At 44.1% G+C, this 13,471-nt stretch overlaps 1 protein-coding gene across 2 annotated transcripts; it reads left to right on the top strand.

Moving 5' to 3' along the window:
* The first annotated feature begins 331 nt into the window (after nucleotides 1-331).
* Nucleotides 332-10,940, top strand: LOC123072058 (arp2/3 complex-activating protein rickA). Of its 2 annotated transcripts, none has more exons than XM_044495618.1 (8): nucleotides 332-453; nucleotides 1,397-1,535; nucleotides 1,992-2,239; nucleotides 8,145-8,234; nucleotides 8,329-8,482; nucleotides 9,037-9,176; nucleotides 9,283-9,318; nucleotides 9,891-10,940. In XM_044495618.1, exons 2-8 carry the CDS (start codon nucleotides 1,460-1,462, stop codon nucleotides 10,569-10,571), a joined length of 1,425 nt encoding a protein of 474 aa, XP_044351553.1. In that variant the 5' UTR covers nucleotides 332-453; nucleotides 1,397-1,459; the 3' UTR covers nucleotides 10,572-10,940. The 2 variants fall into 2 exon arrangements, with proteins under 2 accessions (XP_044351553.1, XP_044351554.1); XM_044495619.1 differs by having other exon boundaries at nucleotides 375-458.
* The last annotated feature ends 2,531 nt before the right edge of the window (nucleotides 10,941-13,471 follow it).

The raw sequence follows: 13,471 nt of genomic DNA, 5'->3' as shown, positions 1-13,471 counted from the left end.
AAAGTTCAGAAAACACCGAAAAACAGCACAGCACAGCACAGCACGGCACAGGTCAGCAGCCCGCACCGAGAACCCGGTGGCCGTCCACCGTTCAGTTTCAGCAGCCCTCCCCTGGCACGCGGACCCCGCCGCCCCGCTCCCACCCTCCGCGAGCCCCTCGTGGCGGTCGCCGCCGCACGGGACGAGCCACGCCCGCCCTTTCTCTCGCGTCACTGCAGCCGTCCGTCCCAGCCACAGCGCCTCCCCCGCCCACCGCCGCGGCCCGCGACCAGCAACGGACGCCTCTCCCTCCCAAAAGGCCAAAAATTGCCCTCCCCTCCCTTCCCTCTCCAGTCTCCTCCTAGTCTCCCCACATCACCCATCCCTCCCCCCTCCCCTGAATCTCGAGCTAATAAACCCTAGAATTCCCCCTCCCCCCGCCCCGCTCGATGCGCTGACCCGAATCCCAGCAAGGTCAGGTGCTACTCCCCGCTGCCCCTCCCCCCCTCCCGCTCTCTCCACCCCTCTGTGATGCTCTGTGGTGCCGCAGTTGCTTTGGGCTGTTGCTCTGCTTTAGGCGGCGCTGCTAGGTTTGCTGCCGGCAGGGGGCGGCGCCTCCGCCTCCCTGGGGGTCTCCCCCGGGGAGTTTTCCCGTTCGGTTGGTGCTGCGGAGGCCGCCGGGATCCCCAAGGGCTCCCTTTTTATTCCTTCTAGTTTTTCAGCGGTTCGTGAACGGCGTATATGCTGATTTAGAGCGATGAAGATGGGTTTTTTCTCTTCTGATTGTCGGTGCTAGTGTAGTCTAGTGACAGCCTTTTGCTGCTGCTGCTTTCCATCCCAGCGATAAAGCTGCAGCTTTTTCTTTAGGGCCATACCTACCTAGTTCTGTGTCATATTGGGGACTGGGAGTGTGATCTTGAAAAGATCACATTTTACCCCCACACTCTTTGGAGGGTCTCTATATGTGTTTGAGCAATCAATGCTGGTTTGGTGAGATAATCAGGAGCCTTAAAGCAGATATATGTGGAATTTTGTTTTCCTTTCCCTTTTACTTGTTGTTGTATAGATGCTTAGAACCTGCTATGCTGTCCACTGGTACTGTCGCAGATAACTTATATGGACTCCTTTATTTGTTACCCGGTGGTATAGTTTGCGACAGAAGATATTAAAAATATTTCTGTTTATCAGCTGTATCATTTAGAAGTGGGTGTCTCCCAAAGATTTCACAGCACACTTTTTCCAGGCTAATTTATCTTCTTTTATGGATTGTATTTATGGCTTAAAAGGAAATTATGTACAAGGGGAAGGAATGTGTCCTGCTTTTATCATTGGCACACATCACTTATAATTTTTGGATTTTTAATATATTGCTTAATAAGGGCCACTAATTTTCCTAATGTTCTTGTGTATTTTGCAGATTTGTGTTTGCATTTGCTATGTCATTTGGGAGTTTCTCATAGAACAAGCCCGGTTACATAAGATGAGCACAGGATTCAGCGCAGAGATCTTTGTGCAGAAGCTTGCGAAGCTTAATATTGCACAACAAAGTATAGAGAGTATCCTTACTTTCATCCAGCGTTAACTTAGAGGTTTCTTTTCTGCATGTGCTTTAGTGTAAATGTGGCCCAACTAGAGTTTCACACAGAAGAGGCTGAGTTCAGTTTTTACATTTCTCTAGTTGCTCTTGGCACAACACACAAACAGCAGAGATTAATCATTTTCATCATACTTTGTGAGTTGACTTATTCATTCAACTCATTGGCTTCTATTGTTTGGGAAGCAAAAAATCAGAGAAGACAGCTTATGGAAAATGTTAGTATTGACTGCGTTGTTAGTTGTTACTTTTAGCATTTCAGATCACTGTGGCAGTAGACCTTTTGCATTGAACTGATAACTTCCCGAGCTGTGTACGAATAGAAATATTTTGCTCAAGATGTGTCTATGCAATTATTAGCTCACTGCACAGCTTGACAATTTTGCTCAAATCTACTGTTATGCTTAACAAAAAAAAGCTTTATCACACTGGTGCATCTTCCATCATCGTTGTTGCCAGGAAGTTGTTGACATATGGAATAGAGATTTTCACTCAGCTCCTCAAGAGAGAAAGATATCTTTGCTGTATCTTGCAAATGATATTATGCAGAATAGTAAGAAGGATGGCCTGAGATATATACATGAGTTCTTGAAGGTCATCGCTGCTGCCTTAGATGACCTGTTCACCAATGGTGATGATTTTGGACGAAATGTTGTAAAAAGACTGGTACGTGAAACTTACTCATGTTTATATTATCTCATATTGTAGTTGGCGTGTCTTTTAGGGCAAGGCTGATAGGTAAAAACCTATTGATGGTTATATACAGAAGCACTTAAAAGCTCACATCTATTAATATGATACCATATCATATTAAATGATGTACTAGTATGTGTCATGCATGGCAATAAATAAGGTCACTATAATACCAAGCTATGATACCATATCATATTAAATGATGTACTAGTATATGATACTTTCCATCATGACCAGCCTTATGTCATATTAGTTGCTTTTACTGATTGTCAAGTTTAGCAATCTAGTCTATTTTTTGGTGCATGAAACTGATATGCATGCAATAGGCAATCACTAATTGTTTCCTCTTCTAAAATGTAAATCTGAAGACTTGAGTTGCTTTTAGTCAATCCATCAGTTGAGTTTAACAAAAGATCAGACCGATTAGTTGCCTTTTTTTGTCGAGCTAGTTTTCTAATTTCTAAAGTACCATCTGTCAGCATACATCGGTATTACTTTCATGTTCACTGTTTTCCTATCATATAGAAAATTTTACTAGGGGAAGAAGTCTTGTTTGTGGATGGCGGGACAGATTATGAGATTTTTTATTTGCGGGGATCAACCAGTTAACCTACCTTACAACACATATCCATTGTTATGTAATTGGTATGACCTCTCGGGCCCTCCTAGCTACACATACAAGGGAGGGCCCAGGTGACAACAGGTGTGCTGCTAGTCACATGGTGACTACCGTTTCCTTGTGCTTGCACTGGATTGGGCCTGCATGCCAGCCTTGAGCTATGAGTAGGGGCAGAGCCCCTTCTGTTTAAGACACTGAGAAATACTTAGCAACCAAGAACATATGAGAGAAGCTATTCTTCCTCCTTCAGCACCCTATCCTCTTTCCTTACTACTTGAGATCTCTAGTTAGATGGATGTTGCAATCTGGTATCAGAGCTAGTAGTTCTCCCGGAGAAGCCATGGTACAGGAGAAAGCAAGCTGCCATGATCATCCCCATGGAGGAGCAAATCGATGCACTCATGGTGGCGGTGAACGAAGGATGAGTGAAGGACAAGGACAAGTTTGAGGACCTCTGGAGGTCAGTAGTGACTAACCTTTATATGTTGGCGGACATACTGCGAGAGCAGGTGGGGAAAACCACGCTGCATGCAAATTTTGTGACCTCGGCTGCTGCAAGGGAGATAACAGTGGTGCACGCTGCTCATCACATGCTCGACACTGGCTCCAAGAACCACGGGCCTATGGCCATGTCGAGTTCAACAACACCGGGGTACTCTCATGGGGTTACCACCACTCATATGTCACTTCCTATCAACTTCTTTTGTACCTGGCCCGAGTGGAGATCCAGAGCACATGTGTTCACCTCATACACCTGATTCCAGTTGGTCTCTTCTCAAACTGGGTTTCCCACATTCAACGGTAATAGTCGTCAATTCTGGGGGAAGGAATGTGAGATATACTTTATTGTGTATGGCTTTCAGCCTGATCTTTGGGTTTGAATTGCCATCGTTCACTTCGTTGGTAACATGGCTCGATCGCTACAACTTCGTGAATCAAAGAGTCGCGAGTTCACTTAGGAGGCCATGTGCGCGGCTCTCCGCAACAATTTTTTACCATTAGCAGTTCAAGCACATACCCATCAATTTAACACCCTTCGGCGGACGAGAACTATGCTTGAATTCATGAACCACTTTGGGGAGCTCACAGCAAAGATGACATACCGTTTGAGATGGCGTCCCGAAGTGTATGGGCTGACTTACAGTTTGAAGCCATGCTATATGTTGGTCTAATAAAATCACCGATAAAATCAACAATGATCCATAGTATCTCACAAAAAAGAGAGCAGATTTGGCATAAGCACAAACACACAAAGATCAAGATGAAGTAAATGGATACTTGTTGTACACCATCAGTGGAGCGGTGAAGTAACATTGGCAATGTTGCACTATTATTTAGTGACTTGGGAGCCAATTACCAGAAGGTGCAGGGTTACAGTGATGTGGTTGACATGAGTCGTGCGATCGCAAGTGTGAATCCGTGATAAAAATTGTCATGAAGCATCAAGGATTAGCATATGGAAGAGCAGATCTATTAGCGGAAGACTTTATGTGATATGTATGTAGTGGTAACACAATGGAGGTATTAAAGCCCCCATTTTCAAGCATGTGGTGGGTTTAATCACCTCTTTTCTCTTTGCCTTTTTAAAACATTCCTTGTATTGTTATCTATTATTATATTCCAAGGGCATTGCTCCTTCATATGTTACATTTGTTGCACACATTGGACATATGTAAATATACTCCCTCCACTACACTATATTTGTCCCTAGCTTCGAGATATTCCGATCAGGTTATCCATTAAGGGAGTAAAAAGTGTACATATTTGATGTGATGTCATCATTGTTGCTTAGTTCTTCCTTGGTTTATGCGCATGGTGGGTTGATGACAAATATAGTAAAACAAAGGGAGCTGTAGTTGAACTTAATTAACTTCTCAAAATTCGGATACGCAACACTTGGTTCAACATATTCCCTCTTGCCACCAAAGGCGAGCTCTCGCGTTCAATGTAAGTAGGAAAAATTGGTCGTTTTTTAGGGAAAGTCACTTTGTTAATTTACAAACATTGTTCCCAATATTTATAATCCAAAAGGTGGGGGATTCATCGACCCAATTACACAAGAATCTAGGCCTAAAAAACCTAGCCAAAGATGCATCCAAACCTGTCATTGTGCCGCCATAGCTCTCGTTGGCGAAGGACACGATCGAGAAGTTCAGTCCTGCAAAGATCTGTAGAGGACAAAACCTTGTTGAATCATTGCAACGGTAGACCATTGTGTACGACGAGGTTGGCACTCAGGCCAAGCATATTGACAGGGGCAATACCCCGATCTAGAGAGGTAGTTGCGCCATGATCGCTAGACCAAGCGGATGACCATGCTTGCAGAGGGTGAAAACAAGAGGTTGTTGAAGAAGACAACGCTATTGCCGTCAGTACCCATGGAGAAACACCGATGGACAACACAAACCAACTCGTCTTCCATGAAGGTGTGGGAACAAAAACTTACAAGCTCCCTGGCAACAACGAAGCAAAGCCACCGAGATGAGATTGCAGCCAATGGACTTTTGTTGGACGCAACATTGTTATCCCCGTTGGGATGATGTAGCTGTGACACCAAAATCGAACCAAAATAAAACTTCTTGCATGCAGACGAGGGACGAGAAGCCCCTCCTGATGTGCCGGGTTGCGCCCGGCTTGTCTGATCTTCACGAATTGGAGGAGGGAAAGAAGCTAAACCAAAAGGAAGAGAGGATAACTAAAAGCCTAGTCGGAAAAGCACAAATCCTGCAACAAACACCAACATGTAAGCCTCTGAACCGGAACCCATGTCAACAACGACCGACTTACTACTAAATTGGTCAAATTGATTCACAAAAATCCAAAGGAAAAAGAGGACAAGGTAGAGATTCATCCCCAATCCGAAGAGAGGAGTGCTTTTAGTGGCTAGGGAGGACTTGGTACTTCACATGAGTGGTAGCCTTGAATCATCACCATGGCAGGTGGCCATGGATCCCACAAGGGGGAGGTAGGTAGGAGACAAGCTCTCTAATCCCTTATAGTTTTCTAACTTGTCTAACTAAGAGGCGGCAATGTGGTATTTATAGTTTGCCTTGTAACCCTAGGTTTTAGGGGGCGAAGGCCACTTAGAAGTTCGTAGGACTATTTAAGTTGCACGTATGCAACACTCGGTAGTTTCGGATGAAGGGAGTCTTCACATCGTGTGAGGCGTCCGTTAGTGCTGAGGCAGGCGCTCGGTGGTTCTGGATGGAGCTTGGTGTTCTAGAGTCCTTCTACTTGCTTGGAGGTTCCAGAGTCGTGCTCCGGTAGTATTGGGAAGGTGCGGCGCTTGAGAGGTGCTTTGATGGATCCGATGGTTCCGGGGTAAGGGTTTAGTAGTACCGGAGAGCCGAGGCACTTGGGAGGTGTTCTGTCAAATCTGGTAGTTTCGGGCACCTAAAAGTGCATCTCCTCGCTTCCTCGTTCACACCTAAGCACACAAAAGGTCCATGTGCTAGGTAGCACATAATCCTTGGTCATATAAGTGGAAAGACCTCAAGGAATAGCGCCACCTCATGTTCTATAGCCTTGGCACGTACCCTCATCATTGGTTCACTCGAAGCTTCCTCACTTAGCATGGTGATGTTCGTGGAACCTAACGTATCACCTCATCATTGGTTCACTCGGAGCTTCCTCACTTAGCATGGTGATGCCCGTGGAACCTAGCGTATCACCTTCCCTTGGCTTCACGGCGCTTGAGGATGGATCTCGAGGACGGCACCTATTTTTTCTTCTTCTATCTTGGGTTCATTAGAGAAAATTAAGGAGAAAGCCACACATACAACGGGCTCACTGCTTAGCTAAACTAGGCCCAAAGCATGGCCATTAGGGTTGCATAGCTGCGTCCTACTAAAGCCCACTAAGCTGAGCTACTAGCACAAAACACATTAATTATAGAGAACAGAGGGAATATATTTGGTTTTCTTGATCAGCCGAAGGACGTGGGCTGATGCGGGACACCACTTTGTATCCCTAATGGCCATGCCATTCGAGCCTCAACATCACAACTCAACTCGAGTTCAACACATGCCATGAGGAGCTTCACATATTGACTCTACCCACAAGCGTCATGGACCATTGCGCCTGCGACTTGGTGTCTCTGACCACAACACATCAGTCAACCAATGCCCAAACGGTTCTACATCATCAATGACAGGCTAGACCACCACAACTGGCCACAACATGCCATCCTCTCGTGATGCCCAATCACCATCCAGTTGGGATTAATAGAATAATCGTAGGGGTCTCAAATACAACATAACCTCCGTCCTCTGTCGACAGCTATGTCTATTAGTACATGTCATCATTCACATGTTGGGCCACTAGCGGCAACAACTCATTCCAAATGTTCTGTAAGGTGTAAATCAAAACCATATTGAAACACCTTCTTTCTGACAACTTTGTGGTCTTTTATCCTACCGTTTCTGGAGTGGGGTTTATCGGTGGAGGTAGATTGGATGTTTTCTGGGAGCAAATGAAGTCTAGATTTCCTGGTTGAAAACAAAAATCCTTGTGGACGTGGGCCATGGTCTCAGCCAATCGCAAACACTTCTATAAAGTGGCTCATGCGACAAACCTCTTGAGCTTAGATCATCTCTTGTTAGTATCTTTTTGTGAAGCATAATCCAAGTGAAGAAATTACACTTTGGTTTTGTTTGTGCATCTTTTATGGCGTTTATGTCAGGTAGGAGCCTGTATATAATTTTGCTGTTAGTATCTTGTGGATCCTATGTTTACCTATAGGCAGTGTGTTGAAGATGATTATTGTTTCACCCGGGACAGGTTGACATGATCTAACAGGAAGAAATTAAAAGGAAAGTACTATGAGGAAACTAACCGAAATGAAATGACCAACAAGGCAAGTAATCAATCTAACAAGAGTTGATCACAGTGAGCCATTGATTTGGAACCATGTAAATTTACATTTGAAAATTTTGATGGCATGCATCCTATGTTATTCTTGTGTTATATCTGTCCCGGCGAAGTATTGTGGGTAAGAAGCAGAGAAATGGTGTGTGCATGTACATCTCAGATCCCTAGGAGTTTCACTCACTTGGGCATGATGTGCTTTTGCATTTATGTTTGACCCTTCATCTTGCTACTTTGCATAATGTTACACTAGCATATAGTCTCTTCTGGCTCAAATTGTAGCAGTTTAGAGTTAACTATTTTGGGCGAAGCGAGTATGAAATCCCATGACACACCATATACGCAGGGGCTAGAATTGTGGGCCTGTGGTGTTAAATTATGTAAGTGTTGCAGGTTGACATATGGGAAGATCGCAAGTTGTTTGGCACCCAAGGACAACTTCTAAAGGAAGAATACATCCGCAAATTTAAGGAGCTAAAGTCGGTAAGTAATATTAATTTCTTTTCACACTCATATAATTCCTCTGTGCCTGTCGTCTGTACTGTGTACAACTTATTGTGGTTCCACACATTTACAGAAAAAACCAGGTGGAGAGCTGGTGGAGAAGGTTATATCGAGCTACAAGCATATGCTTCGGGCACCTGTAGATGAGGCCAAGTTGATGAGAGAATGCAACAGTGCTCTAAGCTTTGTTGACAACCTGAACAAAGAGTACGGAAATTCGTACTTAGGTAAGATGTATAACCATAAGATATTATTTTACATCTCATCTAGTATGATTCTGGTGCTGTGCAAGTGGGTTTCAGTATTATCTTACATTTTCATCTAGCACTTACTGTTTAGTATTACCTGGACTTTCAGCGGTACTGTGACACTGTGCGTATTAACTAATGGCCTGCATCGCATGTGGGTTGAGGAATGAGACTTGTATCCCTTTAATTAGTATGTACGGCAATCTGCTGTGCTATGGATAACAGTTCAGTGTTAGCTTCATTGGTGGACTATGGTTATTTTCCTGAAGATTAGTCAAACCGTTAAATATATGCTGGCACGATCGAATACACTGACTACTTCCACCTTGCCAAGTTGCCATTTCATCTACGACCAGCCCAACCTGTGTGGGTCCAGCTCTGTGCAACTTTACATCCCTAGACTTCAGTAGTAACTTTATAAGGCTGCAGTTAATCAACTAGCTTTGTATTGTCCTTTGCATAGACTACCTGTAGTTATCAGTTGTGTACCATTGTACTATTGGTAGCTCAAAAATCTTATTGCATATTGTCAGGGAGCAGCAATGGATATAGCTTTGTGGAGGAGCTGAAGGAACAACATAGTATTCTGAGAAACACCATTGAACGATTCAAAATGTCTGAATCACTCAGGGCCACTCTGGTATCTGATTTGAAGGAAGCACTCCATGAGCAGGTGTGTAGAAGTACACGCGTGTATGAAGTTTAAGATCTATTTGATAGAACGATTTATTCGTTGGATGGTCTGCGGCTCCTCCTCCTAATGTTTCTTTTGTTTTCAGGAGTTCAAGACAGAACTTGTCAGACACCAACTTCGGGTATGTTCAACAATGCCTCCCCCCCCCCCCCCCTTTTAAACCCTAAACCCCTTAAATTATCTGGTTTTGCAGAATTCTGATTACACTACACTTCACTGAAAGGTATTTTGTAAAGAAATGAAAATGTATACCTCATAAAGTAATAGAAATGCTTTACAACGTAAACGCATCAATGCATGTCTGTGTCATCAGGTGTTGTGTTCACTAGATTATTATGCTCTGGTTCCTAAATTCCAGCAGCCACTTCCCTGTAAAAAAATGATATATTGGGTGTTATATAGGCTTAAAGGGGAAGTACCTGATGGGTCATTACATGTTTTTCATGTCTTGTATGACTAGAATATTCGTTTGCAAGTATCCGGCATCTTACATGTTTTCTGATAGACAAGTTTTTTCTCATTAAACAATGAAAGTTTAAGTCCCGAGGTTGGGTTAAATTGGTATGTTTTGTACTAGGGCTGTACACAATGGTTTATGCTTGCATTGTTGCTGCGAGGCAGCTGTTTTTGCATGGGCCTTGTGCCCTTGTTTGAATAGCAGTACTGTGTACTTACATTTTCCTTATTTACCAGGCAGCTCAGGTCAGATATAGGAAAGCTGATGACCTCTGCCAGAAGCTCGGAATAGATGTACCAAGGCACGAGCCATCTAATGGGGTTGAGAACTCCAGTCTCTCTGAAGTGCCTGCTACTTTTCCCCCAGTTTCAGCTAATGCTAATTCTGTCGAGAAGGGACGATCGACTGCAGTGATGTATTCACGGGAAGGAGATGGAAGTGAGCCTGAGACCCTCAACGGCGGTTTTTCTTCACGAGCCACCAGGGACAACTTTGAGCAGAAAATAGAAGGGCACCCTCCTGTTACTAAGAGGCAGAAGATAGAGAATGGTATATCTGTTCCTCAGCCTGAAGCACCCCCACCGCCACCCCCACTCCCGTATCCTGATACATTTGAACAGCCACCACCACCGCCTCAGTATCCTCCATCACCAGAGTCTAGCCCACCACCACTTCCACCTTCGATGCCGCCCCCAATCCCACCACCACCACCACCTTCTACAGATGCATTTATGCCAGTTCCTGCTCTTCCAATGGGAGGAATGCCATATTTCCCACCGTTTCCTCCACCTGTAAACTATCCCATGATCAACATGCCACCGCCTTTCCCTGGTGCCCCAAACCCTCCTCACCCAGGTTTCCTTGGATTTGGGGGTCCCTTCTATGGCCCGCCTTTCCCCTCGGCACCCCACCAATGAACAGGAAATGAGAGTAGTTACCTTATCTGCAGATTAGTAGCGCCAGTCAGCCAGCATATGAGATCGTGGTACATGGAGCTTTGGAAAACTTGCCGTAGGTTTCGTTTCATCCTCAAAGGACATATGGTTCGTGATGATTCATCACTGTAAAATGTGTTGTGGAGCTTGGAAAGCTGTCCCAGTGTTGTACATTTTAGCCAGTTAGCCTGATATTAGCTTGCGCAGACAGGTAGTTAAGTCAACTGATCTAGTTGTTCCGAGCTTGGTCATGGAGTCAAAACTATAGATTTCAACATGTTTGGATTCTGTTGCTCTGTCTCTGTCTGCCAGACAAACTCAGAAATTCTGAAAGACAGATGCTTTCTAGCATGGCTTGTTGGTAACTTGGGTGACATCATCATGACAGAGAAATACATAGCTGTTTTTGTGATGTTCATGTTTGGTGCAGGTAATTCCTGTGCTTGGTGCGAGAGGTAACGTTGCTGGTATCTCAACATTGAGTTCTGTCAGTTTTCTTCCATGCTGGAATGAAGTTGTGCTGTCCTGCATAGTTTTTCCCTGCTTAGTTGCGGTAGGCATGCTCATTTAGTTATGCTGTATTGTATTGTTTTTCCCTGCTTTGTTGTGGTAGGAATGCTTAGCTTCAGTTGCAGCAACTTGGGTGACCGGCGCCTGAATTTTTTTCCCCAGACGCCAATCATCTTCTCCACGTAGCCCCAGCGGTGGGACGGGGCCGGGAGCCGTAAGATTTCCGGGGCCAATTTGACTTAAATCAAACAGGAAAAAAGGCACCTGGGTAATGGTTGTCCCCAATCATGTCTGCTTTGTTTTTTCTTTTTCTTTTGAGCTCATATGTGGACTACATGCATCCCTCTCAGTTCAGAGCTCTTCGAATGCATCCCTCTCAGTTCAGAGCTCCTCGAATGTCGTTTCACCATGGAAAAATATCTGGTGCACCGGAGCTTGTGGTGCTACCGGTGCACAGAACTCACATCGTGCTTTTAAAATGTTTTAAAAATTCTAAAAAATAATTAGCACTCACATAACATCAATGTAGGTTGTCACAAAATTTCAAGTCAAAATTTGAAACGTAACTCGAAAAACAAAAATGAAAAATTCAACATTAAATAGTACATAACATAACTTGGGCTTTAGATTTGGCCCATTATCACACTGATGTCAAATTTGTTATTTTGTATTTTCAAAAATATTTCAAATTTTTATACGAAATTTTGTGACATCACTGATGTTGCGTTAACGTGCTAGACCTTCTTTCCAGATTTTTAAAATATTCTATGCCATCCAGTGCACCGGTAGCGCCACATGTGTGGGTGCACGGAATACATTCCCGTTTCACCATGCTCTTTGCGAACTTGGGCTTCTCTTCTTTTTTTTTGAGAGAGAGAAAGGCTTTTAGTGCCATACAGATTTCCCCTGAACCAAACACATCAAACTCAACCGCAATAGCTAGCCACATAAAGTCAGTACCGCTCAAAAAAAAAGCCACATAAAGTCAGTTACTCGGGCAGAAACTCTGTTTCCGGTGAATTGAGAAAAGGTTGTAATCATTTACTCCCTCCGTCCTAAAATATAATAACATTTCTTACACTACACTAGTGTCAAAAACGTTCTTATATTATGGGACGGAGGGAGTACAAAAGAGTGCATAATCTATTGGAAACAACTCCATGTGGTTGGCATCCTGCTTCAAGGTCCAATTTTCACTATTGGGATCCTCACGGACCTAGGCCGGTAGTTGAGAACACAATTATTTGCAAAGTGTTATTGTCCATGTGATCGAAAAAATGGCGGCGAAAGAACAATGACCCCCCAATTTTGATATCGGAAATGTTGCATAGGAGTCACAAAAAATTGATATGTTTCCACAACACGTGTACAATATACACAAATTATGTGGGAAAACTTTAATCCGGATTAAATCGCACCCCAAGAAAATGAAAACAACAAATTCAGCTATCATACTGCCAAGGCGTCCAATTCACAACGAAATTGGAGTTAACTCCTATCCACACAAGGCGACTAGAGAAAATCTACCTCCACTTGATTTTCACCAGCAAGCCCATGGATTCATCCCCCCTATGCCTGCCGCTCTAGCGGTGGCGGGGAGGGGATTCCTAGTGCCCCGACTTCGGCATAGATAGGTAGGTTTTAGTCTTCGCAGGGGCGACGCTCAGATGAATGATGACACTTCTTCGATTCAGTCTTCCGGGCTCTAACTATCCCGAAGTTGACGTAGATTCCTGCTAGCTCTTGGGGCGGCGAGGTTAGGGTTTCTCGTCGTGCATACACAACGACGAGATTTGGTGTCAGGTTCTCCAGATCGATTCAACGATTCAGCTGCAACGATTGCGGCTCAGGGGCACCGGTCCTTATAGGCGCGTGCACGAAGACTTCCTGGCTGTCATCGACAAGGTCATGCCGGATCCGGTATGAGTGTGAGGACAACTGCACATCGGCGGATCGTTCTGACGCCGATGATGGTCGTCCGATGGTCCATGGACCTCGATGTATTTTTTATTATGTTTGGGGTGCTTTGTACTTCTGTTGAATCTTTAGAATACATATGATCCTTTTCGGGGAAAAAAACTCCAATCCACATCATAGTTTATCTTTTGTTTCTCTCGGTATGACTTGATTTTTGAATTGAACTTTTGACACAATAGTCGGGTGTCATGTATATGGGCTTTAGGTAATGTTTTCAACATTGGATGCAATGGGTGCACAAAATACGTTCTCCTCATACATCACATACATTATTCTCTATTCAAGTATGTCTGTCTAGACAACCGCACACTCGAAGGCTCGCTCATGGTACTTCTTAAACTCCCATGTTGTAGAATAATCTACTAAGATATTTGGTAGGATGTTGAAATGGATGT

This window comes from Triticum aestivum, chromosome 3B, assembly GCF_018294505.1.
Source record: "Triticum aestivum cultivar Chinese Spring chromosome 3B, IWGSC CS RefSeq v2.1, whole genome shotgun sequence".
NCBI lineage: Eukaryota > Viridiplantae > Streptophyta > Magnoliopsida > Poales > Poaceae > Triticum > Triticum aestivum.
This window is presented reverse-complemented; position numbering and strand designations above follow the sequence as displayed.